Here is a 26,431-nt window from a genome sequence, read left to right as displayed (position 1 = left end):
CTAATATTCCATTACAAACACCTGAACTCACTTACTTGAGCAGCGCCATGGTACGACCTATTGTCGCTTATATCAACCGTAACAAGACCATTGTCCCCATCAAGTGTCGTGTCGTACTGCCACTGGTAAAATGTCTTAATATGGATTTTTGAGTCTATCTGCATCCGTCACTCACTCCCTTCCCTTTTAGTCTAATTTTGATGGTTCGTGGTCGGCCTATGACTCTATGCTAATGGGGTCGATATCTGAACAACTTGGTAAAGGGTTTGTCGACCTTACCGTAGATCAACAAGAACGAAATAAGCGCCTTAAGCGGATTGGGTTCTGGAGCTTACAAGAAATCACTCGAAATTTAGTTGCCTTGCATGAACTCATGAAAGGAACTTCTCGTGGGTTCTGGAGTTTCCTCGGTACAAATACTAGTCATGCTGCATAGAGTTCTTTTCCCTTTAATTTACTACTTCACATTCAATCGAATTTTTGCAAACCTGCACTGCAATACCATCATATTCCCCTACATCCCCCCATACAAACTCAAAACTACATCACAACAGACTTGTACATTTTCTTCCAACATTAAATCAATTCAAACACGATCTTCTTCATTTTATTTGCTAGATGCGACGAAATAGTTGTATGTAGAGAACAATATGGATATGATTTTATTCCAACCAATATTGTTGGCAAGAAAATACAACATGGTGATTATAGACGTCATTGAGGGTGACAAATATCAGTTTAGGCGTGTGAGGACCATTGGCCGGTTTGTTCCATATCAACGCCGTGTTGTGCGTAAGTAACTTTGTATTTGAGCTTGACAGGGTCCTATGCACAAGAACAGAAATTAGCATTTGGAAAATAAATAAAAACCAAGGCCGTAGTCGGAACCATACCTGGTTGGGATTCTTGATGTGCACTTTCTGTCGCACGCTATCTACGCTTCGGGCAGGAATAGTCTGAGACGACTGAGGATCCATTTTCAGTTGCATGCTCTACATTGCATTGGTTAGTGCCTGTCGCCATGCCATGACCGTATCCATCGTTTGCTTGACCAGGAAACTTACCTTTGGAGCAGCTAGTTGGAACATCAATTGGTCCATTGGAGCAGTCGATGTGTTGGAGAATAAAGCTTCATAGTGAGTGGTGCCGTTAGAGTACGAAGGTTGGAAAACAATTCTAAGGCCGTTCTTTTCTAAGAAGGTGATGGGGGCAACTGGTAAAGTAGATATGAAAAATGAGAAAAAAGCTCCGTTAAAACACTTTGCGAAAGGTATGCCTGCTTACAGTTCTCGGTGTTGGCACTAGCTTCAGGCTGAGGGGATACAGCCTTGGTAATAGCCGTGGCGCTGGTCTTTGGTGAGCCAAAAGACGAATCCGGCAACAACGATGCAGAGTGGGTGGCAGGTGATGCTATGGATGGCGGTTTGGGAGAGGCTGCAATATGCTGCTGAGGTATCTTAGGAGGGGCATTCATTGACATGCTTCCCATGGGAGCAACCAAGTCGAACAGATCTGCATTTTGGTTGGTACTAGAGGCGGCGGGTGTGCTAGTAGTACTGCTGGGTCCGAAAAGACCATCAAGTTCGTCCATCAAGTTGGCACTGGAGTTCGCATTGCTTGACGATTTGCTTTGTGAAGCGGACGTGCCATGGGAAGGCATCTCATCATCAAAATCGATTAAGCTAATAGCTTGCTTGGGAGGCTCGGTGGAGTTCGTCTGTTGCGGCTGAGTACCGTTGACTTCATAGTGAGTGTCGTAAATGCCTTTTCGTAAGTCAGCATACTTTGCTGTCACATTGTTGATCATATCGTTTAATGTCAACAATCTCTCTGTAAAATTGCAAGTGGTTCAGTTTGAGTTGGTGGCAATAACATTCCAGCAACTGGGTTTGTTTGATTATACCTATGCTTTCTGAATCCTCCTCCTCTGTGACAAATTTCTGGATCTTAGGCTGAGCGTTTATACAGGAATTCTTCAACTCAACAATGGTATCATCCTTGTCTGGCTTTTCACCAGGCTTCAGACTTAGTAGCATCTCGTTCAGCAGGATGACCTTCTCTTGTATTCTATGAAGTTCCTCTGCAGCTTGTTGTTTGTAATTTGGCTTTTGCCGCAGATCCTGTTCGGAGGCATTTTTTGGTTAAATCCTGCGACTGCAACCCTGCAATATATGTGATACCTACATATCCCGACATGATTTTCATTAAATGATTGGCTTCCACAAGATCCTGAGGTCTACCTCTTCGGATCAATTCTTGTAGTTTCTGGAAAAGTAGGTGGCAGGATAAATGGAGTGAGATTGAGATATATGGAGGTAGAAGAAATAGAACAGCCCAGGGTCCATGAACCGAGCCATTCAGAAATAGCATGTTCTACTTACTGCCGACTGGGCAATTCTGTCTTCTGCCTCAAGTTCTTCTGGGGATTTAAGACTCTATAGGCTCGTTAGCTGGGTACCAACTTGTCATATATATTACCAACTGCTTCGCATCATTACCTGAGACGGAGCTAGTGCAGCCACTGATGCTTCTCTCGTGTCTGGAAATCGGTAACCTAGCATGCTGCGGTTAGTCAAACGCGCCTGTGCTAAAAAAAGCGTAAACGAAGCCTTACCTTTGAATCTCAATAACCGGTACATATCTTTAATGTGAACAAGGTCATCCTTATGCCTCGACATATCGGCGAGGGCAATCTTCCACTCCTTAATCATGGATAAAATACGTTGCGTAACTGGGTTGGGAAACGGCTATACAACGGGATCAATATTTCCGTGCACGTCTACTTATACCAAGCCATGTTGCCAAGACATTTCACCACATACCGCTGGCCGTTCAGGAAATTTGCGAACAAGTTCGTTCAAAAACTCTTTGGTTGCTATTTGTAAATGGAAAGGATAACCACAGTTTTTCACGCAGTTATCCAACAACTGCAGGTGGCTCGTCAGTACACGTGGTGAATGACAATGTCCTCGCTACCAAGGACATTAACGTCTGTTTAACAAAAAAACACTTTACCGTCAGTGCCAGCATGGAGACGTTGAGATGTCGGCTGTTCACCATTCTGACGATAGCCATGGCAGCTTCTCTAGGTCTGCAAGCAAAAGAAGTAGGTGTGAGTTAAACTTTGCACAGAACGCTGGAATGTTTTCGCTCACAATGCTGAACCTTTACATACGTGTTTCCTTGCTTCTTATTAATCATCTCGCATATTTCGAGATTGAGCGAGAGATCCGGCTCATATCTGGAGACGGCACAAGCACCCTCTATAATGAAGGAACACGGCAATGTCTGGTTAATAAATGCAACATTTTCCAGTTTACTCGCACAGGTATGGGCGAGATTAGGTTGATGGGAGACGAAAATCGCCTTTAAACGTATACATACCTATGAATTCGCTAATCTGTATAGACATGCTCGTAAAGGAAGGCACAACCAAACTGACTTGGACTGGTTTGCCGCTGGCAACTCATATTTAAAATTCATTCTCAGACAAACATCTCCCCCCAGACTTCGTACGAACGTTATAGACATGTTTATTAATATTTATTATGGACTTAAGCTGTACATTCCCAAGATGCTATGCTATGCCAGCCTCCAGTGTTTTGCTGAAGGCTGACCAAGTTCCAAATGCCAACTTCTGATACAGTGACAGTACCGTCATAGCTAATGTCTTGAGGATAATAAAGTAACTTGTACATGCGACCACCGGGGCTACGAAGAGCAAGTTTTTGATTACGGCCTCCCAAGGAAAACAAACGAAAGGTGTACGTTTGGAGAGGGAAGAGGTTATAGCATTGAGGCTCCTGAATGTAAAATTCTTGAGGAGTGTGAAATTTTTGAACAAAATCAAAGTCGTATGAAGATACGCCAGAATGCGTTAACTTGTATGTCATGGCTAGATAGTAAGGATTTACAGGTGTCTTTTCATGAGTGGAACCCTATGTGTTGAATTTTAATTTTTTTTTTTCACAGAAACAATTAGTTATCCATCTATAACTGTCGCTGTCGTTCAGTCAAATGATGCTTACCGATGAAATGAACCGTGGGCCAGCATAAATTTTCAACCATCCGACGCGGCAGTCTGGAGGAAGAACGGCCTTGACACGACATATTCTTTTGTTTCCAAGGTACATACATTGTGATAAGGTCTTTCTTGATATGATGGCCTGCTCATGCTCGCCGTAGTTTGTACGCGTCTCTACCTCAGCATAGCATGAGACACCTTCATCGATGGCGACATCGAGATGGCATACTGTTAAGGCAAATATTATCAATATTTGTAATCGTTCTTGTTTAGCTGTTTATGCCAACGTACCTTGATCGTCTACCAGTTCAATGTTAGTGGGATCAAAATTAACAATGCTCATATTATATAAGAAGTACGGGGCGCAGACATGAGGCAATGCAAAAAAAGTTTCGGTTTCGATGGGTGGATCAAGATACTGACACCCTTTGGAAGAGGGTAAATGCGTGTATATCATATCCAAAGGACGCTTAATAAACCATTCATCTTGTATTATGCCATCGTTAAGAGGGTGGAACTGCGAAGCGATGTAGCAATCAATGAATCGATATTCGCTCTCAATTTTGACTAAACATAAGGTTCATCAGTACCGTGGGTTTCAATCAAAGAACTAAAACAACAAGAGTCTCCAAACTTTACCGGCACACCAAGCATGATTTTTCTTGGTCTTCCCATTGGGTAAGGTTGCGATGTCCTGAGAGTCTCTTGGGCCTGCATATAACGAGATACATAAGGCATTGTTCCTACTTTGCTCAAAAAATATAAGGAACTTACCTCGAAGATAACCATAGATCATACGAGTTTCCTCCAATCCGGCGGCAATACATAGCTCACAAAACAACCTAGCCATACCAACGGAAGTTCTGCACCATCTCTTTGAAAGTACCAGTTCGGCGGACTCAATCCAGTCGGTATCATCGTTACGATTTGATCCTTCATCAATGCTAGATCGTCTTCTCTGGATGTGGTCGTCCAAGGGAGCTCCAATGCCAATATTCTGGACCAGCCAAGTGAATATTGCTCTAACTTTGTGAACATCTCGTCGATACGGTCGAGTGAGGAACTTTGTAGAAAGGACTTCAGGAGTCAACATAGGACCCCGCTGTTTGACCTGAGCAGCATACGCATCGATTTGAGCAAAATCGGTTTCCGAAAATTCTAGAGGTGGGCCTCCATCGGTCATGTCCCAAGTATTTCTACACAAGAAAGTGGATCAGAATGTGTTCAAAAGCATGTGTTGATGCCGTTCAACCTTACTTTAAGATGGTGAATGCATTGGGTCTTCCAGATCTGTTCATAGAAAGCTGTACATGCGGGGGAGTCATTGGTCTGGCAACACTCCAGCCTTTCTCAATTTGGTGCTGGTCTTTCATAGCGCCTTCAATCTTCGCTTTTCGTGGCGATAAAATTTCTTTCACCTTTTGACTGAGTCCTTTTCTGGCATACATAGAAGGGTCACCTTCGAAGCGAGGGTTCCAAAATGTAGCGTGGCCAAGCATATGGTTTGGCTGATGCATGGATAATTCATCGTTGGTGAATTTCATGGAGTCAACGCTGGAACGCAAAGACGTATTGGCTGAGGCGGATCTGCGGAGGTGCTGTGTGGAGGTAGGAGACCTTTCTCGAGAATGAGGCTTTTGTTGCATATCTTGATTATAGGATGTGTTGCTTAAAGATGTCGATCTAGTATGTTTGCTGAGCTCATTATAAAGCTCTGGAGACTCTAGATCACTTGGAGCCGATACCATACTGTGGTGTCGCTGTCTAAGCGGCGGTGTTAATTCATGCGGTTTCTCGATAGCATGTTGATAGTCTGTCTTGCTTGAGCGAAGATTAACATGGCTCTTGTTTGACGTTGCATAAATGGGGCTTTCCACACTAGTGGCAGAGGATGCACTATGCGGTTGAGAGAAATCGGAGGTAGAGGCAGAATTCGATGCTGATGAATACACTGATTGTGGTGAATACACATAGCGTGCCTGCGAAGTGGAAACAGATGCTCGGTTTGAAGAACGTGAAACTTTGGGGCTAGAGGTATCAGACATAGTTGTTGTTGTCGTCGTAGATGACGATGATGATTTCAGTATGGGCGTCTTCAATATTCTGTTACAACAAACAGAATGTTTAGTCCATGTTTCACGAGCGCCAGTCAATGGTGAATCAATACTTACAGGTATTCATATTTTCCCGAGTTGTCTTGCATCCAGTTGGGTGAAGACAAATAGTTCTGGTGAGGAGATGGTGTTTTGGCTACTTGAACAATGGGACCCGAAGGCGGTGATTTCATTGAGCGAATAGCAGCGACTAAATTAAGTGCATCCTCCGTAGACAGTTTCTTTGCAATGATTTGAGCTCCATGTGAAGACATTCCACTTTGTGCATAGTAACCAGGATTATCGTGTACGGCACTACGCATTTTGGCAGGGACTCGCAGTATCACATATTCAAATTCATCAGAATTGCTGGTGTCCATACTGCGTCTAGTAGGTGACTGAGGTGTGTCTTGATAGTATTGGTGCTGTTGCTTCATGGGCTGAGACTGGGTTTGCGAATTAGATATAGGATGAGAAGATTTTTGATGAAGACTTTGTAGGTTGTTTGAATCCGTGGTGGAGGGATTGGTCGTATCTGATAAATAGGAGCGCTGGGCAATGGGGGAACTTATAGACGGAAGCGGCTGCTGAACAGAGCTGACTGCCATTTCCGGCTGAGATTTTCGTTTCCTTAGCATCCAGCCAGGTAACATACCGTCCCCAAACTGGTGATTGCGTTTTACTTCAACAGGAGGATTTCTCAGCATTATATACTGATATTGTCCTGGAGGAGAACGGTCGTATGATGATGGTGATTCAGAGTGTCGTTTGCGGTGGGATTTGTTATACAAACACTGTACTTCTTCGTCATCTCTGCTACGCGTCGGCTTTGTGTGTAACTGAACAGTGGGGTCGGGTGACGAAAACGCATATTCGAGACATTGTTGTAGTGTTTCATAGCTTAGAGTGCTCTCAACATCAATAGCAGATGGCAGCGAAGTGCCAGTATACATTATGCTGTAAAGAGAAGGTGTAGCTGAGAACAAGCATAAAGTCAGCTTTAATTACCAGAGATGGTATGCCTAATTTGGATGTTGTTATTGTTGCGGCTTGCATTGTATCATGAAGAAGTATTTTCTTTTATTGCGAACTACTATACTAAAACAACTGAATCGATCTTATGATTGTTGAGGGTCTGCTTCGTTCATAATAGCATCAGCTATCTCATGAAGATTCTGATCCTCTTCTTCGACGGCATCACGGATCTTGCTATCAGTCTCTTCTTTTTGCATGGCTTCTTTAGCTTGGCGTGTGGGAGGGAGGCGTTCGTTCTCAATATCAGATCTACGAGCTTCCTCAAAGGATGTAATAGCTGCAAGAGATGTATGAGTAAAAACCTACATATTTTTCGGATGGATAGTATTAGAATACCGTACCGTGTTTGATGCCTTCGGCACCCAAAGCGAGTGTACCGACTGGCAATTTGCCGGTGGGTGAGATACTCTTCAACTCCATAACACGTTCAGACTCCTCACGCAAAACTGAGAATACACGAGACATTTTTCCAATGGCCAAAATTTTGTTCTTGATAATTTGTCTTCTCTCTGCTGCTTCTTCTGCTGTGACAGGAACCTTCGGTGCGGCAGCTGCAATGGCTTTGGTCTCTTCTTCCGCCAACTCTTCCTTACTGCAGATATTGAGAATAGCCAGTAGCATGTCGGTGACTAGAGGGATGCAAAGCCGATGAGTGTGTGGATGGAATAACCGTGAAGTTCACAAACAGCATTCTTACTTTTTTCACCAACGAAGGGTAAACTCCAGGAGAACACATCCATGAAGTTTGGTAGCCAGTATGGATGGGGTGTGCAGTTGAATTGACGAATGTTCATCACATTGTTTTCATATTTCAATACGGCGGCCTTGTTATTGTACACATCCAGATAATTGGGAGCAGAAAATATAGTCATCACAGCAGGGAAACTGGTTGCCTTGCTTTTTCGATACATTCTGTACCCAGCGTCTTGAGCTTCATGGGCTCTGATTATTGACAATAGATTATTTCTCTCTAAGAATGCACATGCTGCATGGTAACTGAACATAGGAACGAGATTGAGTACAAACAAGTTGCGAAAAATGCCTTATCGGTAGATCCATCTTTTTCCAATTCCTTACCTAAAGAAGTATGAACAGCCTCTGACATGATTGTGAGCAAACATCTCATTTGTTTTTTCTTGTCCAAAGTCTTCCAGAGGATCGGCCCAAAGGAGATCGCACATTAGACCTTGAGTCGGTGGCTCTCTAAAGCGATTGATCTGAAACAATATCTAGTGTCACCGGATGCCTCCCCGCGAAACATAGATCATAAATGGAAGACTTACATTTCGCAAATCGTCCAGAGTGTGAAGGTCGGGTGATAAACCACCGTGAATGCAAAGGAATTGCTTATTCATGACGGCAGCCAATGGCAAGGAGCAAAAAGATTCAATGCAAGCGTCATATATTTTCTCGCTGTACTTGTGCTTGCCTAAAAAAAATTCGATCACACGTTACTATGGCGTTGAAATATTGTGCAGAGTCCGTCTTACTTACATTCTAATTTGAAGGTAAAATAATCTGTCAAATGACGGCATTCGTGGTTTCCGCGCAACAGGAACAATGTGTTTGGATACCACATTTTTAAAGACCATAGATAAAGTACACACTTGATGGAAAATTATGGTTAAAATACGGGAGAGATTGGCATTGCTTTGGTGGGGTATTTACCTCAATAGAGAAATAACCTCGATCAACGTAATCGCCCAAGAACAAGTATGTGGTATTTGCTGGGTCGCCTCCGACTTCAAAAAGCTTCATGAGATCGTAGTACTGGCCATGAATATCACCGCAAACTATGATCCGCATGAATTAGAATACATCGCTCGCTGATATATTAGAAACAACTCTACTTGGCTATGCCGTCTTACCAGTGATGGGAGCACCAACTTCCAACAAATTTGGTTCTTTATGCAATATCTCTGTACCCTTCTGGATAATGTAAAGAGCTTGCTCTTCAGTCAAACGCCCTTCGCGATAGAAATGGTTTTTTAAGAAGGCAATGTCGGGAAGCCCGGGTCTCTCTTTGGACCAGAACTGGTCATCAGTTGGCACCATCACAGCCGGAGCTTGCACCTCTAGTGAAATTAAGCAAAATGGTAAGTGATTGATGCTGTGAGAATTTGATGATCCTTTTGCCACAAGCGCTCTAGCGCGAGATCAATGGGCTGAGATGATTTTGATGCTTGCCTTTAATAACACGTTCTTGAGTATTTACAAGCCTTCCATCGTCCATGGTGTGCTGAGTGAAGTCAATGGTTGGTATCACCGTTGGATTTTGAAGTCTTCTCAAAGCTGCTGAATCCTCCATGGTTAAAAGTGCAAAGAGTGTTACAGCGTAGAAAAAAAAACCGCTCTGCTATTCTGCGCTGAGTCCAACAAAACCGAAGCCCACTCACTTCCATATTGGGAATGGGTTAGGGCTCACTGCTGCTTGCTGAGCAAAACGGCCAAATGGGCATCGGAGTTATACCAAGGTCGACGTATTGTCTCTGCCCGAGGTTGGAACGAGTGAATAGAGTTGGCTACAAAATACAATGAATGGACGATACAAGGTTTTAAATCAAATGCTCATTTATAAAACCTTACAGTGATGTAAATTTTGCTTGCACAAAGGGGAATCAAGTGGGATCAGTACCGTCGCATGACGCACGTGGTTATTCATAACCACAGGTTTATTTTTTCAAACGCACTCTCTCCCCGCTCTTCCCCTTTGTTGCAAGTGGAATGTCTAACCAGCAAGTCGCAAAGGCTGCTGATCGTCCACTCGACGAGTCTCGGTTTGACCAGTTGTCATATGACGTTGTTGCAAAGTCATTCAAAGTGATCAGCACCATATTCTTTCGTGAAATCAGAACAAGTGGCTACCACCAGATTCCTGCAGACAAACCATGTATCTTTATCGTCGCCCCTCATGCAAACCAAGTAAGCTATACATGTAACTTGAAAAGTCTCATGAAATGAATATGTATGTTTGACGGTGAAACTTTATTGTACTTTTTAACGCGGAAATAGTTTGTTGATCCCGGTATGGTTATGATTACTTCACCGGTAAGGTTCTGTCCTTTAATGGCAGCGTCGCAATTCAAGAGAAAAATTATTGGAACGGCGGCAAGATTGTTGCATGCAAGTAGGTGCAGTTATTTCAGGTTGTCTGTGTTACAAAATAGTGAAATTCAACAATCGTCATAGTTCCTGTTATACGTCCGCAGGATCTTGCTGCTCCGGGTGCTGGAAAAGTCTGTGTGTCCTCTTCTGGTGAAAAGAACTTGCTTGAAGGAATTGATACCAAATTTAAGGAACAGACTCAACCCAGGGATTTGATTAGTATTTCAAAAACTATCAAGGTGCAGGTCGAGGAAGTCATATCGGAGACTCAAATCCGTTTGGCTTCACCTCTGAATGATTCCGACGTTGAAGCGCTGAACAAGGAAGAGGGAGTTAAATACAAAATTATTCCTCATGTTGATCAACATGACTTGTTTGACCAAGTTCACGATTCGCTTGCTCAAGGCCGTTCCATTGTGATTTTCCCTGAAGGAGGCAGCCACGATCGCTTGGAGCTTTTGCCCTTGAAAGGTATGTTCTTGCTCAGCATCTTGTCGCTTATAAGTAACGATACTCACCTTATCTGCTAGTCGGTTTCGCACTGATGGCACTTGGTGCCATGGCAAAATACCCAGAACTTGATGTTAAGATTGTGCCTGTCGGTCTAAATTATTTCCACCCACACCGTTTCCGTTCAAGAGCGGTTGTATCCTATGGAGCACCCATCTCGATTGATAAGAAACTTGTGCAAGATTTCAAAAATGGCGGGGAAGCGAAAAGAGATGCAACTTCCAAACTGCTTCAACAAGGTCGTGACGGATTGAAGAGTGTTACGGTTAATGCACCCGACTACGACGTCTTGCTGATCATCCAAGCAGCTCGGCGCCTCTATGAACCAGCTCATCGAAAGCTACGCCTAGAGCAAGTAGTGGAATTAAACCGCAGATTTTTAATCGGATGGACACAGTTCAAGGACGATCCCAGAGTCATTGAGTTAGCACGCAAAATTCGAGCTTACAACCAGACGCTCAAATACTTTGGCATCCGGGATCACCAGGTCGAAAAAACTTCAACGGCCACACTCAATGCTGCCAAAACGTTGATTGTACGATTGTCCCAGCTAATGATGGTGGCTGCCGTAGGATTGCCAGCGTAATGACTAAACTGTCCCTATCTGTATACGTCTACGCACAACTTTAACATGATTCTCTTTCATTAGGACCATTTTGAATTCTCCTATCATCCTCCTGGCAATTTATATCAGTCAAATCAAGCAGAAAGGTAATGATTAATAGCCGTTGATTTTGTGAAAGTACGGAGATATTTACCCTGTATTTGCGCGACACAGAGGCCCTCGCCAATTCGTCTGTCAAAATAGCGGCTCGTGATGTGTTGGCTACATGGAAGATTCTTGTTGCTCTCGTCGCTGCACCACTCCTATTTGGATTTTATTCCCTCCTCGCTACCTATTATCTTCATACACGTTATTCTCACTTAAGTGTTGGAAATCTGATCCTCATAGGACTTGCACTTTGGATTGGTCAGCCTATCCTCTACTTCACAGTATTGCGCTTGACGGAAAACGGAATTGACATTTACAAGTAAGTGGTGTTATAAATGTTGTTGGGGCATTGTACACACGGCTTATGTATGCAATTTATCGTAGATCGCTTGGACCTGTTTTCTTAGCTGTATCGAACCCAAGTGCAGCAGAAAATCTTCGCGCCATGCGAAAGAAGTTATCAGAAGACGTTACTGAATTTGTTAACGAGGCTGGGCCACAAGCTTTGGAAGATTTTGATCCAAAGCGATATGAACGACAACCATCGTTCGATAGTAGCCTTACTGCAACATCTAGGGCGGACAACTCAGCATCCGGCTTTGGCTTCCTTTCTGGTGCCAATTGGTTGGACGACAAGTGGCTCTTCCAGGCACTCCACTATGACTCTGAGAGCGAAGACGATAATGAGGTCACAAATTTGTGAGTCTTTATGTAGTACTACTTTGGCATTGAATAAAATCATTTTTACTGTATGTTGGTGGATCGCTCGCCCAGTATAGCGATCGGAGCGTTTCGATCAAATGCTGAGGACATCGTTTGCAAGATCAATAGTATATGCGCACAACATTGTACATAGACGAATAGGCAATGGCCCGCATTTTAATGACTACAATTTTTTTCTTTTTAGTTTGTTTCGGAGTAGATATGGTACAAGTGCATGGTTATGTTCAAGTTTTAAGATGATCAATATGGAAGTTGCTCCTTTTTGCGATTTTTTTGTGTGCAAGTTGCTATAAATTTTTACAGGTAGGTTATTTAAACAAATCTTCAGTGCTATGAATATCACCTAAGCCCTGAAGACTTTGGAAAAGTAGTGGCATACAGTGCTGATCTGCTGATAAACGGAGAGTTAGTACAAAACAAACACTTTTAACTCGCATGTCCTGCGGAGGATATATACCTAGAAGATAGTTGGGATCGTTGCAGTCTGGAAACCAGTCAGAAGGAGGATTATGTACGTTGGAATGTCCGGTAGGTGCGACAGCTCCGGCCGCCAACGGTGTACTGAACGACAAATCTTCCTGCTTGCATTTATTAGGATCCACCTCTTGATTAGGTCTCAATGGGTGAATTCCCAAGTAATTTTCGCCTTCGCAAGTGCCTAGAGGGAACTCAAGTGGCCATGCCTGGTTTGATGAAGCGGAATTACCGGTAGTGTCACTTTCAGGGTCGTGTGATCTGGAAGCTTGGTGCGCTGGAGATTCTTTGGTCGAAACATACATTGAATTGTTCGGGGAACCATAGTCCATGTTTTGGAAGGCCCAGTCGCAATCCGTTGACCAGTCGCTCAAATTGGATGTGATGCTATCCGTTCGTAATGACGGAGTGAATGCTTCTTGTTCTTGCGACACTAGCTTGTATGTGGTATCTGTCACTGTCGATGATGTTGATGTTGATCTGCTGAGACTTGGTCCAGAATCACTCAAGCTCTTTGAATTCGGAGAATCGCCGCTGGTAGACGGAGAGCTGTCATTACCAGTTATAGAACCGCTACTTTTTCCATCCTTCTTCACCTTGGCACGACGGTTTTGGAACCAAATTTGAACAGTTCTAGGGCTCATATTCAAACGTTCTGCCAACATTTTACGCACGAGTGCATTGGGTTTCGACGTTCGCTCAAAAATATCGTTCAGCAAATTAGTTTCTTCTTGTGTGAGTCGACGTCTTCGCTTAACTCCTCTATCTATATCCAAGTTGGTATATGCCATATCGTTCCCTGTGGACATATTCACAGAAGCAGCGGCGGCTGCTGCAGCCGCAGCTGTAAAATCGTACATTAGGCCATTGTTGCTACCACAGTGGCCGTTAGGAGGGATTGGAGGTAACGATGAATTACTTGAGGGATGGTAAGGATGCTTCATTAAAGGTTGGTGTCGGTTGCCGGATCGAGATATTAAGTTGGCATTGTCTCCATACATGACTTGGTCATGGCGATAACCACCGTTGACAGATCGCGGCTGTTGTGATGTGAAGAATGGCATATATGGTGAGTACATTATGTAATATGATGTAGAAGTAAGGCTAATTGAAAATTAGAAGTAGTAGTATTATTAAGAGAGGGTTACGATGATGATACAGAAAATAAAGGTGTGCACTGAGCAGAATCAAGTTTGACCAAGAAAGTCTGCGTAAGTTTAGGAGACGGAAAGAAGAAACAAAACTACTGTCCAATTTGTACGGGATTGAACACGATCACTAAAGGTGTCGTCATTAATTCAGGATTTGGAATGAGCCGTAGAGTAGGGTAGGTGGGATCTTGAGTAGAGGAGATAAAGTCAAGTCAAGAGAGATCAAATATCAAATGCGACGGAACACGCCAATGCTTGTGTAAACGCTCCGTCGATACCGTCCCAGTTCAGCTTCAAATAAGCCATTCGGAGATCCAGCCAGTTGATCAGAATCTCGTCACTGATAACTTGGTTTTTTATTTTTATTTTTTCAATATTATACGCAAGATTTCCTTTTCTACTACAATATCAAACCATGGGATGGATACACGCCATTAGAGGGGCTATTGTAGAGAAATTTTGTCATTGGGTGGGTTAAATTGAAATTGCCACATGGCTGCATAGACTGCAGAGTCGTAGTGGATGTGGCAAAACCGACAACTCGGTCAAATAATAATGCAGGATGACTACCATTATCAGTATATCAGCTATGCGGTTGGATATTTGTCCTGGTCGCCTTCGTTGAAATGGCGGTTTACAAAGGTACGGCAGAGGTAATGGCTTTTTTGGCACCTAGCTTAATTGGTTTCGGACAATGGCCTCGACATTCATCCGCTGCAATCCAAATCGTAATAACGACGTCTGAGAAGAATTGTACGTTATTTTGTAAGGTCCCGTTTTCTCGAAATTCAAAAATCATTTCGATTGTAGCTACAGAAGTTCCCGCCAGAGTTTTTCGGTTCGTTTATGGCTAATCCTGAGAATAGTGGGGGGTAAAAATGATGAAGATGAACCCCACACTATGAGTGAATCAAAGATGGTTGCACCCATTATCATGATTATGAAACCAATTGGATCTGGGTTTGTAATGCAAAAGTTCAGTACCATGAAACTCGAGAGCGCTGGCTTAAGTCGATCATGATGAGCGGGGGACGGATTCAAGAAAGACATGCATCCCAGGGTAAAAACGGAAAGTTTTCCGATTATTGCCGATAGCGGGGTCAAGTTTTCAGATGCGGAGGAGTCAAGGTCTGTGCATGCAAAGTTTACAGAGCCGTTTGATCAAAAATATTTAGTGATAATAAAGCTGAGTCATTTTTACACTGTAGAAACCATAGACATCATATCCATCTCGGCAAAACATTCATGGTCTTGTAGGCTCCAGTGATTGGCTGTCGGAGTAAAACTGGCTTAAGTCGTTGCATGTCAAGTGAGAGCGAGTCTGATGGTAGCTTCGTAAAAAGACTACCCAGTTTAATATAAGATTTATGGACGCTGTAGATTGCATAAGGCACAAAAAGGGAAAATCCATTGAGATTATCTGGTTTCAATAATATAACATATATGACTTACGAGGCTTAGCTCCAACGAAAATTGAAGTATCGTGAGAACCCACCGCTTTAATGGCTTGTCGACTCATGGAAGACCTCCAAGCTAAGCGAATGTGCCTAAGCAGGGATGTTTCTCAGCGAAGTAATAAATAAATAAAAAAAAAAAAAGCGAGTGTGTAATGCCATTCTTTTGAAAGACCGATCATCCCAGGGTAACCAGTCAAAAAATGAGCAGCCTATGCTTTCGCTCTAAAGCTCCACCCAATCCCCTTTTCTACTCAGAGCAATACTTGATATTTTATAACATTTTGTCCCTTCTTTTCCCCACACATCAAATCGTTTTCTCGATAGATGTCTGATACAGCTATATCGTCATATACCTCATCGATGCTGCCTTCTTCCAATTATTCTTATTCTCAGCAACAGAACCAGCTGCAACACCTTGAAGACCAGAAATCACGGCTCAATTCTTCTGAAGACCACCAATTTCATTCAGACAGAGACCTTGAAGATTCAAGTAGCCAACAGTCTTCGTCTTCTAAAAAGAAGAAGAAGGCTACAAGAGCATGCTTTCATTGCCAAAAGGTAACCGTTTTCGCAATGCCTCAAATTAGCCAACTCTATCGGGTCAACTAATCAATCTGTTGATTCTCTACACAACCCTTCCATCCTAATTCAAGGCTCATTTAACTTGCGATGACTGTAAGTTTTCTCCTGATACATGTTCTGAGTTGTACTGCCAACATCTTATAGCTAACTTGTTTTGAAATTAGCGAGACCATGCCAGCGCTGCATAAAGAGAGATTTAGCAAACACATGTACCGACGGCATACGGAAAAGAGCGAAATATCTGCAAGACGCAGAGGGTATGGGTAAGAACAGAAGATATTACGTCTTTCATTGAGATGTAGACTCATCCACTTCTTCCATAGATACGATGACCATGTCAGAAATGTCATCACCCCAAGCAACAACGCCGTCAGCCAATACAACTGGCACCAATACACCTCCAATAGATCAAGGGTTCATTAATGGTCAGTATATGTGCTATATATCTTTTTCAGATCTTTTAAGTGTCGGGATTAACTGATGTCTGTACGTTTAGGCTCTGGGCTGTTGGATGAATCACAAATATTCGGCTTCCCACTTGCCAATTATGGCTTTGGGTCTGAAACCGCCAACCTGGAGTACAGCATCCTTTCGAACATGTTACAGGCGCCAACCGATGTATTAAAACCACAAACCAATAATTTTGCACAGCCATTAATGTCTCGTCCTCTTGCTGATGATGAATCGTCGGTTACTCAGCCATCCAGTTCCGTCTCCACTCCCATTACCGCTGCCCTTTGGCCGACCACCAGTATGCCTAATGGATCTCCTGTACAAGAAGCGACAGGATCGCCAAGTACAGCCAATCCTTTCATCAACAGCAGCGGTTTATTAATGCAGTCTACCACTTCTTCACCCGAGATACAGCAATCACAGGTTGCCAACACTGCCTTTGCTAAGCCATTACCTAGAGTGAAGCGCGATAGTACGTCGGAACGATTTGGAGGTCGAAGAAAAGGAAACGTTGGTAATACTCCGGAAGCTGTATATGCTAATGTCAAAAGACCCTTCAGTTACGCTGAAGGATACCACTACTTGATTTCGTTTGTTAAGGAACGGTGAGCAAAATGAACAACTCTATACCTGTGAGAAAAAAATAATAATCCTATTGTGACTGACCACCAACGATCGCTACTTTTAGAATGAGTCGCGAAGATCTGATGAGGATTAGTCGAGCTCTTGCATTATTTCGACCTTCAGTGCTGGCTTCTATGATGAACCTTACAGAAGACGATCTGGTCTTTACGGAAAAAAGCTTACAAAGAACTTTATTGGTGAGGAGGAGAAGCATAGTCTGCAAGCGAAACCATAAATGCCTTCACTAACCAAACTATTCAGGAGTACGAAAAGTTAATCAGTTATTCGGGTACGCCAACTGTAGTATGGCGGAGAACTGGTGAAATCGCATTGGTTGGAAAGGAATTCTCGCTTTTAACGCAGTGGTCAAGGGATATGTTGCTTGACAAGAAAACATATATATACGAGGTATACTATCGAGCCCCCTCCGTCTTAAATTGTACGTATGTGTTTTGACCAGTTTACCTTTAACAGCTTATGAGTAACGAGTCGGCTGTGGAGTATTGGGAAAAATACGCAACTCACGCTTTCGATAATACTGACAGTGCAGTATTTAGCTCGTGTATACTACTTACGCCGTCTGGACGACCGATTGCTGCTAGCATGTGTTTTACCATCAAGAGGGATATCTTTGACCTGCCTAGTGTCATTGTTGGAAACGTACGTTATTTATTTTTGATATGATTCTATTCCAATCACAGCAGTTTACTGACATATCTTGTTGACGCAATCAGTTTTTGCCTATCTTGAGTTGATTTTAATAACATTTACTCAATGATCGTCTCATATTTGCCTCTTTTCTCCGTTCTCAACAAATAATCCTCCAATACCCTCCGAACCCAACCCAACCCCAGCATTTGCATTCTCTTTTAACTAAAAAGCCTTTATCTCCATGCATTTCATCTTTATGCAAACGTTTGTCCCAAGATTGTTTTTCATCTTGACTTTAAAGTGACGAAGAAAAAAAAAACCTCACAATGATTGAAAGGGAGTTTTCCATAACTGGTATGCATGTTGTGCTTTTAAAGCGCCGACAACAATGACGTTTATTTTCACAGGTGGAAAAAAACAAGCACTTCATTACTCTTTTTCCTTTACTTCACCACCTTTTATCAAATGGAGGAACAGCCAACTTTCACTCACCCTGACCTTCGCCCAGAGCCTCAAAGCGTATCGCAGAATTTTCCTGAGCCTATTCAACCATCAAGTCATGTTGCACAGCCTGCTCCGCTAGCGAGTGAAGACCGAGTGGAGGATGCCTACACGCATAAGCCGGCGCCAAGTGCGGATTCTTTCCAACCTGCCGTCCCTTCTGTGCCAAGTACCAACGGTTTAACTTCTACCTCCATACCGAGCAAAGTGGAACTCCCTTCTGTTGTCCAAAAGGACGAGCCCTCTCTTAGCAAGCAGATCCAGAGGGATTTGAAACGTAAGTTGTAACCGCCACATTTTTTCTTATCGATGAGCAAAGCTAGACTTCTGCAGCGAGAAAAGCCGTATCCTCGTACAGCAAAGTCGCGTGCTGTCACATTCAGCGGTGATTCATATCACGGTCGCTGAATGAATGGCTCTGCCAAAAAACACAGTTGACGTGTTCCAGCTTTAGCCCATTCTAGGAAGGGTCTACTACGTGTTTGAAACGTAAACATACCAACTTTGATAACCCTCATATTTACGTTATCTACTTTCTCCCTTAGCCGTCGAAGCTGAACCACCTGTCACATTTGAACAAGGTATGCTTATGAGTAAATGATTGTGTTGGCTTGCTTGACCGAAGTCACTAACGGCTTGTCGTTCACTCAGATCCAACCCAATATGTTCAATCACGATTCTGGAACTTGATTATGTGGCATAATCCCGCAAAGTCAGCCATTTACTTGGCAGCATCATTATTGGGACTTATCATTACACAACACTATTCGCTTCTCCAAATTTTTGCCGCGATTGCCACGATAGCAATAGGTGTCAACTGGGTATTCGTCAATGCACATGTGCAAGGTCAAAAATTGTTTGCTTCCAACACCGCCGATATCAATAACACCACCGCCAATCCTCACCGCAGTCGTCTTAATACACGATCTCAACCTTTGTCCCGCCAACGGGTCACCAAGTTATCAAACACCCTTGTCGATGTATCGGAGATTCTTGCTACTGAAGGTGTCAAGATTGTCTTGATTGATGATAACAAGCGCTCTCTCAAGTATTTGTGTGGTTTCTATGTCCTTTGGACTGTTGCCAAGTATTTGCCAAGCAGATGGATTATTGGTCTTAGTATCGCTTTGGTCTTCAGTGTTCCCAAGTTATATTATAGACACCAAGACCTCGTTGATGCTCGTATAAATCAAGCCACTGGCATCCTCAACGAGAAGGCCCAAGTTGCTCGCTCTATGGCTGAAAAGCATGCTTCAACCGCTTATCAACAAATCAGCACTCGTATTAACGGTGCCGTGCAATCTCCCAAGAAGACGCAATAAAAAATGTCTTTTTAGCTCGACCCTCGTTACTTTTTCTGTGCTCCTTTATGGCTCTTCCAACATATGTGGTCAAAATGCACATTACTGATGTATTGACATCTTTTTCCTGTTGAATGAAGCTTCGTTGGCGTAAAACAAAAGCATGAAATAATAAAATCGTGAAATCTTACGTGATAGACTTGGGCCTTGGCGGAACTTGGAAAATTTTGGGTGTCGAAGAGATGGACTTCCATTTCTTCCTATGGTGTCTGAAATAAAGTCACGGTCCAGAAAGGAGGATATCTGGAACGGACAGTGGATTGAGCCAAAGCCATTCATACAATACCAATTTCCTTCACTCATTGAGATGCTCGGCATTGTTTTTGGTCATCATGGCTGGCTGAAAATACGGTTACCGCATCCATTCCAGACCTTTCCTGGTACACATTATTTCTTTCCCCGTTTTTGCTGACGGATTTTGCCACTAGGATTGGTCTGACATTTAATTAACGACTTCTTTCTTTCTCAACCGCTTACTTTCACACCTGTTCAACACTATGACCGAGAAAAGCAACGTCGCCAGCCCGTCGGTCGCTCAACCATCCCTGTTGCGAAAAATTACTGTATGGGTTCCGGTCCTCGCCTGGGTTGCATTTCGAGTTTTGGACAAAGGTGACTTCACCCCTTACTCGTGCGCATTAGCAGGCTTCAACTGTCCTGACCCAACCTCGACGGTGAGCGGCTTCGTTGCCCCCGAGTATGCACATGTAAAGGACCTGATGCTCGACAACATTATCAAAGGCGACGACGTAGGTGCCGGCGTTGCACTGTACGTCGACGGACAATTGAAAATGGATATGTATGCAGGGTGGATGGACCGCGAAACCAATCTCGTATATACCAACGAAACCTTACAGATGGTATTTTCATGCAGCAAAGCTATGGTAGGTGATATTTTTTTTTCACATTTTCGTAGCGTGAGAAGACCTCAAGCCTAAAGGGAGAAATATGCTTTGTCACCGGAATTTCTTAGACCGGCATCGTTATTGCGCGACTTGTGGATAAAGGTCATTTATCCTACGATCAAACAATTGCCACCTACTGGCCCGAATTCGCTCAAGGGAACAAGGAGAATGTCACTTTGAAGGACTTGGTATGTTTTTCTTTCATTGAATATTAAAACTTACATCATTCAAGATGTCAGCTTACCGAACTCGTCAATGCTATCGTCCAATTTTTTTAGATGGAACATGCAGGTGGTGTCGCGTGGTTAGAGCAGCCGTTGAAGGTGGATGATTTCAAAGACAGAGAAAAGTTTTCCAGCAGGTTAGCCGCCCAGCCTCATAATTGGAATGGAACGAAGACGAGAGCTTATCATGCATTGACTCGTGGATGGTATTTGAACGAAATTGTTCGTCGCGTCGACCCTCAACACCGAACAATTGGCCAAATTGCCCGAGAAGAAATTAATCATCCGTACAACGTTGAGTGGCACTATAACCCTGGACCCGAGATGGATCATCGTATCGCCACACCCTACCATACCTCAATGCATCAATTGGTACGCCGCATGGTCACTCCGGCTTGGCTGTGGAAGATTGCTGAACCTGTACCTGAAGCGTTCCTTGGTACAACCCAAAATAACAGCCCGGGAAAGAGAGCTATAATTGAAGCAGCTCCAGAGAAAAGAAACATTCTTCTTCTTCAGAAATCAGACCTCAGGCGTTACGAAAGCCCTTCCTTCTCTGGCCACACCAATGCGCGCTCGGTAAGGTTTGAAAACGACGTTAGCCCTGGTAGTAACATTCATTGATCATTCTATATTTCAAGATTGCCAAAATGGCTGCCATGATGGCAAACCGAGGTCAACCCATTGAAAATGGCGAACCGTCGCTTCTGTCCGCCAATACCTTTGATTATGCAACAACAACTGATATGACTGACATGGACGAAGTTCTGAAAATCAATCCTTCCTTGACCGTAGGAGGTTGGGGAGTCATCGAGATGTTTAACACGACTTTCATGGGTTGGACGGTAAGTAAAGCTGGACATGGCAATAGTGTTTAGCACAAGCAATGACTAAATGTTGGGTTGGTATCTTGATTTACATACGTAGGGTGCAGGAGGTAGTTTGTTTTACTGGAACGAAGAGTTCAAGATTGGATTTGGCTATTGCATGAACAGCTATCGATACACACTGGGAGGAGACCGTCGAAGCAAGAGAATGCTCGAGGCGATTGTCACGGAACTCAGACGACAAAAGGAGAACAAGTAAAACGTCTATTTAACAGTAATAAACAGAACGTCTTTTCCATCGATGAGTGTATACAGATTTATTTATTTTAAAATCATTTTTGCGAAATCGTGATTACATACTCTACGGTTTACTTCATATCTACTACTTTTCACCAGCAAAGGTAACCAAGCTCTTGTTTTCGGCAACCATGTCGCCAAGTGCGTAGAGGACTTGGTCAATGGTGCCGGAGAACGGAGAACGAATGATGTGTTCCATTTTCATAGCCTCCAAGATGACCAGAGGGGCATCCTTTTCAACCTTATCTCCAGGCTTAACCAGTACTTGTGAGATCTTGCAAGGCATAGGGGTCTTGACGGAGCCAACTGCGTCCGCTGCGCCAGCGGTGAGATAAGATGGAGTGGGTATGGTGAACGTTGATCTTCCGGTCTGCAGTGATGGAAAAAGGTTTATACTTGGAAATAACACCTCGACTCTCCCTCCGCAAGGAACATTATTCACTTACCTCCGCAAATACATCCACATTGTCACCTTCTACGACAGCATTCACCTTGTATCGGCGGCCATCTAGTGTAGCAACCAACATGCCATCTTCGTCGACCGACGGATCGTCGCTTCTGATCTGTGAGATTTCTTCGTTGGTCTTTTTATCAACTATACGAATGTTGCTCAGTTTAGGGTAAGCATGTGGCTCGCTGTCCAAAATGACATCAAACTCCGAATCGTTAACATGAAGCGTGATGGTTCGGGATGTGCCTCCATTGACACGGAAGGGCTGTGGAAGAGTGGACCAAGGGGTGAAAGGATCTGGACAAGATGGCATACATCAGTGTTTGCTAATACAAAGCCTAACCAAAATATGGTTGGCACACTCACCATTTGGATTCACCTTCTGTTCAGTCTTCTCCTTCACAGCAATGGCATGTGCAGCTAGTGCCAAGGTGTTAGGATCAACTTGAGGGGTAAGGTGCAACAAATCCTTTTCGTATTGTTGAATAAAGCCAGTTTCAACTTCTCCTTTGATGAACTCGGGATGCTCTGCCAAGGTTTTGATAAAACTGATATTGGTATTCAAACCGACGATCTGTTAGGTAGATGACAATTCGTTTAGCGCTTGATCCCCGAGAAATTCAGACCCATCCAAGATACGTTTTCATCTACTTACATTGTAAGAATCAAGCGCACGTCTAAGAATTCTCAACGCATCGTTTCGATCCTCTCCGCGAACAACCAGTTTTGCAATCATAGGGTCGTAGTGCACGCTGACTTCATCTCCTTCAATGAAGCCAGTTTCAAGACGGACATTTTTGGAAACCTCGGGTGTGTGGACACGCAACAGTGGCCCAGTATCTGGAAGGAAGTTACTAAGTTGAAGAGAAAGTTAGAAATTCGTTTCGCCACCTTGGATGTAAAAGCAATTGATCTATCTATACTTGTTGGGATTTTCAGCGTAAACACGAGCTTCAAATGCATGACCAGTGAGTTTTAATTGATCTTGAGTCAAAGGTAACGTGTTTCCAGAAGCAACTTCGAGCTGCCATCGAACCAGATCAGTGTTGGTCACCATCTCGGTAACAGGATGTTCAACCTAAATTTAATAAATGAGTACTCAAGCCATTATTCAAGTCAGTCTTGAAAGATGCCAAACTTGCCTGAAGTCTAGTGTTCATCTCCATGAAATAGAATTTCTTGTCAATATTGTCCATGATAAATTCCACAGTACCGGCGTTAACATAGCCTACAGCTTTAGCTGCAGCAACAGCCTTGGCACCTAGTTCAGCTCGGATTTCTTCACTCAAACCAGGAGCAGGGGCTTCTTCAATGACCTTTTGGTGTCTACGTTGAACAGAGCAGTCTCTCTCGAACAAATGAACAGTGTTGCCATGCGTGTCGGCGAACACTTGTACTTCGACATGCCGTGGACGCACCAGGTACTTTTCAACAAGCACCTTGTCATCGCCAAAAGATTTGATGGATTCTCTTTTGGAAGACTCTAACATTTCCAAGAAATCTTGTGGTCGGTTCACGATTCGCATTCCTTTGCCACCTCCGCCCTTGATAGCCTTGATAAGCACCGGGTAGCCGATCTTGTCCGCTTGTTCCATCAAAAATTTAGGATCCTGGTTTTCACCATGGTATCCAGGAACAACTGGTACACCAGCATCCTCCATGATATACTTGGACTCGCTCTTTGATCCCATGGATCGCATGGCGCTACCGGGTGGGCCAATAAATACCAAATTCTCGCGCTGAACACGATCAGCAAAGTCTGCATTCTCAGACAAGAATCCATAGCCTGGGTGAATAGCCTACCAATGCAAAGACGAGGTTAATTTTCAAGGAATTCGTGGCCGGTTCAGAGACTCATGGCGATGGCTTACCTGAGCACCGCTCTGTTTGGCAACGGCCAAGATCTTTTCAGTGTCTAGGTAACTCAGGGCAGACGCAGCGGGACCAATCAAGTAAGACTCATCAGCGAGCTTGACATGCTGAGCATTGGCATCAGCCTCACTGTAGACAGCAACGGTTTTGATACCGAGGTCCTTTGCGGTTCTCATCACACGGCATGCGATCTCTCCTCTACGTACGGAAACATGAACGCCGTCAGCTACGAACAGAGCGTATATTTCAGAAATGAAGCTAGATAAGCACGTACCTGTTGGCAATTAAAATTTTGTCGAAAAGAGGTTTGCGATCTGAAAAGAGGAGAGGGCATTAGGAACGGTTTTCGACGAAGCAACGCGAAAGAAAGGAGAACCAACCTAGTTGGGTGGAGTACCAATATCCTTGTTGCTTCCATGTGGCTATTCTCAGGACAGTGGGCCTGACTCTAATAGGTTGAGAGCTAATGCATATGAAAGATGTGTACAATCGTTGTTTGAACATGGCTGTTCAGGATGGACAGAAGAAGACAGAATGGAGCAGAGTGAAAACGTGAAGTTTTGATGCCATCGTGGGAAAGTGGACTATGCTGAGATTGAACTTTTCACCTGTGTAAAGCCGGACTTCAGCAGACGCCTGATTGTCTTCGGGCGGTTCAAGTAGAACAATCCACGCGAAGTGAGTAGGTAATTTATCTTGATGCGATTTGGAAGTATGAAAAGGAATAAAGAGGAATAAACATTTGTAGGTTGAGAATATATTTGTGATTTGGTTTCGCCACAGTGACGGAAGTTTTGGAACGTATAGCAAATTCGACAAGGGGAAAGAAGTGAAGGCATTGAGATATAGAGATGATTCAGACAGACAAGTTCCTTTTTTAATATTGCTTCCTTATTCCCATAATAAAACCTTAGCAAATCTGATGTTCACATTACGATTTTCAACGCATATCATAATAAGCACTTGCCTGATTACGTAGTAATATCGCTATCATACTCTTTCAAAATAATTTAGGCAAACGCGCAAACACCTGTCTCCGTTAAAATTTGATAGTGCCGCAATATACATATATCCTGTACCGTCATGGAAGATGTAGGTACATCCTTCGACGGCTGTCGGTTACTAGATTTGTGGACGACGTACACATCTTAACCTGATTCGATTTATATGAGGAACACGACAGTCTATCATTGTACCTGAGTTATGTTATGTTATGTTATGTAATAAGTATTACTGGTAAATTATAGCTTGCCTTGATCTCAAAACATTGAAAATTGTTCTTTTGGACCTCCAGGCTGTGTGAATAGTTGCTGGCATCATTGCGACGAGATCGCCCACCATTATGCATGTTGGCTAGATGAATAAGACATAAATCCAAATGGGCCATCTCTCTTCCTCATCATTGTTGGGAGAAACACAGCAATGGGCAAGAGTTTAGAATTCACAATGGCTGAAACGGTATATTTATTTTCAGGATGTTCGTTGCCCGTTCACAGCAACTAGATATCGCTTCTAAATATGTCAATCTCTAGAAGTTGCCACTATTTTTCTTGTTTCCCAATCAAGTCTTCTGTACTCTCGACCGAGAATCCCGATTAAAAGCTCATTGCCACTGTTGTTCTCGATGACGGTGATCATATTCATTGGTAAGGAGTAGAGGACAGCGTAAATATCCTTGTCTGGGTAATACACGTTCAGTCGAGCTATGTTGAAGTCTGCTGAAGGAGCTCCCACTTGTACTTCGACAGCAATAGCTTCGTTAGCGCGTCGAATCAAGTCTTCCTTATCGGTTACTTCCTTCTTTGTAACCTGGACGACCGTGCCATTTTCATATGCAACCCAGTCAGTATCCGGAACATCAGGCTTAGCTGCGAATACGGTTGAGCAGATACTTGCTAGAGATAGCCCTGATGCAGTGAACATGGAGAGTAAGTTTAGAAATGATGAGAAGATCAAGTTTATCGAGACATGGACATAACCACATGGCACGAACTATATATGTGGCACAGTATTTTCACTCGCACAAGTTTACCTGTGCGCAGTCATCCCATATGGTTACAAGTTCAGATATAATATCATTTGACGCCAAGGGCAAACTTCCATAGCCACATGAAGTCGTTATATGGATGATGATCTCATGCGCTCTTTGAGGAGACAAATTCCATTCGCGCTAGGAGCAGCCTCCGACGCTTTCGACATCAACAAGAGCACTAAGCTGGAGCTAGCCCTTTGCCCTTTACTTGATGCCTTTATTAGGTAGGAAGCGATGCGGATAATGCACCAGTATTATCATATTGGCCGCTGTGGAAGGTAGATGGATCGGTATTTGTATCTATAATAAAATCGTCGGCATTTACATCTTGCATATGTTGTGGTGTGGAGAAGAGAAGCAACGCCAT

The 26,431-nt window shown here is 43.4% G+C and overlaps 10 protein-coding genes across 10 annotated transcripts; 5 read left to right on the top strand and 5 right to left on the bottom strand.

Annotated features, from left to right (window-relative positions):
* Nucleotides 1–685: 685 nt before the first annotated feature.
* K450DRAFT_222910 (uncharacterized protein) lies at nt 686–3,427 on the bottom strand. Its single transcript, XM_051585978.1, has 13 exons — nt 3,385–3,427; nt 3,176–3,263; nt 3,016–3,091; nt 2,823–2,927; nt 2,615–2,747; nt 2,499–2,554; nt 2,382–2,435; nt 2,185–2,265; nt 1,904–2,120; nt 1,285–1,830; nt 1,065–1,213; nt 894–992; nt 686–825 (listed from the first exon to the last, which is right to left on the bottom strand). The coding sequence occupies exons 1-13, from the start codon at nt 3,410–3,412 to the stop codon at nt 739–741; spliced, it is 1,719 nt and encodes a 572-aa protein (XP_051448298.1). The 5' UTR covers nt 3,413–3,427; the 3' UTR covers nt 686–738.
* Nucleotides 3,428–7,137: 3,710 nt separating this feature from the next.
* On the bottom strand, nt 7,138–9,504 carry K450DRAFT_222898 (uncharacterized protein). The gene is made up of 9 exons (XM_051585977.1): nt 9,340–9,504; nt 9,021–9,227; nt 8,821–8,945; nt 8,647–8,758; nt 8,436–8,581; nt 8,230–8,369; nt 7,850–8,148; nt 7,494–7,781; nt 7,138–7,429 (listed from the first exon to the last, which is right to left on the bottom strand). Exons 1-9 carry the CDS (start codon nt 9,458–9,460, stop codon nt 7,236–7,238), a joined length of 1,632 nt encoding a protein of 543 aa, XP_051448297.1. The 5' UTR covers nt 9,461–9,504; the 3' UTR covers nt 7,138–7,235.
* Nucleotides 9,505–9,646: 142 nt separating this feature from the next.
* On the top strand, nt 9,647–12,247 carry K450DRAFT_222891 (uncharacterized protein). The gene is made up of 8 exons (XM_051585976.1): nt 9,647–10,074; nt 10,165–10,279; nt 10,342–10,388; nt 10,455–10,728; nt 10,788–11,349; nt 11,417–11,478; nt 11,546–11,798; nt 11,864–12,247. The coding sequence occupies exons 1-8, from the start codon at nt 9,877–9,879 to the stop codon at nt 12,180–12,182; spliced, it is 1,830 nt and encodes a 609-aa protein (XP_051448296.1). The 5' UTR covers nt 9,647–9,876; the 3' UTR covers nt 12,183–12,247.
* A 263-nt stretch (nt 12,248–12,510) lies between these two features.
* On the bottom strand, nt 12,511–13,755 carry K450DRAFT_290250 (uncharacterized protein; the record flags this gene model as incomplete). Its single annotated transcript, XM_051593564.1, has 1 exon — nt 12,511–13,755. One exon carries the CDS (start codon nt 13,753–13,755, stop codon nt 12,511–12,513), a length of 1,245 nt encoding a protein of 414 aa, XP_051448295.1.
* A 608-nt stretch (nt 13,756–14,363) lies between these two features.
* Nucleotides 14,364–14,937, bottom strand: K450DRAFT_222888 (uncharacterized protein). Its single transcript, XM_051585975.1, has one exon. The coding sequence runs from the start codon at nt 14,875–14,877 to the stop codon at nt 14,638–14,640; it is 240 nt and encodes a 79-aa protein (XP_051448294.1). The 5' UTR covers nt 14,878–14,937; the 3' UTR covers nt 14,364–14,637.
* A 707-nt stretch (nt 14,938–15,644) lies between these two features.
* Nucleotides 15,645–17,627, top strand: K450DRAFT_169729 (uncharacterized protein; the record flags this gene model as incomplete). The annotated part of the gene is made up of 8 exons (XM_051584100.1): nt 15,645–15,842; nt 15,938–15,959; nt 16,031–16,123; nt 16,363–16,617; nt 16,849–16,924; nt 17,008–17,140; nt 17,205–17,351; nt 17,418–17,627. 8 exons carry the CDS (start codon nt 15,645–15,647, stop codon nt 17,625–17,627), a joined length of 1,134 nt encoding a protein of 377 aa, XP_051448293.1.
* A 216-nt stretch (nt 17,628–17,843) lies between these two features.
* Nucleotides 17,844–18,678, top strand: K450DRAFT_222880 (uncharacterized protein). The gene has a single exon (XM_051585974.1). It carries the CDS (start codon nt 18,060–18,062, stop codon nt 18,381–18,383), a length of 324 nt encoding a protein of 107 aa, XP_051448292.1. The 5' UTR covers nt 17,844–18,059; the 3' UTR covers nt 18,384–18,678.
* On the top strand, nt 18,627–19,458 carry K450DRAFT_222878 (uncharacterized protein). The gene is made up of 2 exons (XM_051585973.1): nt 18,627–18,676; nt 18,747–19,458. The coding sequence occupies exon 2, from the start codon at nt 18,788–18,790 to the stop codon at nt 19,415–19,417; it is 630 nt and encodes a 209-aa protein (XP_051448291.1). The 5' UTR covers nt 18,627–18,676; nt 18,747–18,787; the 3' UTR covers nt 19,418–19,458.
* A 406-nt stretch (nt 19,459–19,864) lies between these two features.
* Nucleotides 19,865–21,733, top strand: K450DRAFT_222874 (uncharacterized protein). Its single transcript, XM_051585972.1, has 5 exons — nt 19,865–20,340; nt 20,430–20,549; nt 20,640–21,164; nt 21,227–21,430; nt 21,513–21,733. Exons 1-5 carry the CDS (start codon nt 19,954–19,956, stop codon nt 21,669–21,671), a joined length of 1,395 nt encoding a protein of 464 aa, XP_051448290.1. The 5' UTR covers nt 19,865–19,953; the 3' UTR covers nt 21,672–21,733.
* Nucleotides 21,733–24,786, bottom strand: K450DRAFT_222870 (uncharacterized protein). Its single transcript, XM_051585971.1, has 8 exons — nt 24,374–24,786; nt 24,032–24,228; nt 23,303–23,959; nt 23,084–23,238; nt 22,816–23,014; nt 22,527–22,734; nt 22,156–22,457; nt 21,733–22,079 (listed from the first exon to the last, which is right to left on the bottom strand). The coding sequence occupies exons 1-8, from the start codon at nt 24,534–24,536 to the stop codon at nt 21,795–21,797; spliced, it is 2,166 nt and encodes a 721-aa protein (XP_051448289.1). The 5' UTR covers nt 24,537–24,786; the 3' UTR covers nt 21,733–21,794.
* Nucleotides 24,787–26,431: the final 1,645 nt, after the last annotated feature.

This window comes from Umbelopsis ramanniana (assembly GCF_025399195.1).
Source record: "Umbelopsis ramanniana AG unplaced genomic scaffold K450scaffold_5, whole genome shotgun sequence".
Taxonomy (NCBI): domain Eukaryota; kingdom Fungi; phylum Mucoromycota; class Umbelopsidomycetes; order Umbelopsidales; family Umbelopsidaceae; genus Umbelopsis; species Umbelopsis ramanniana.
This window is presented reverse-complemented; position numbering and strand designations above follow the sequence as displayed.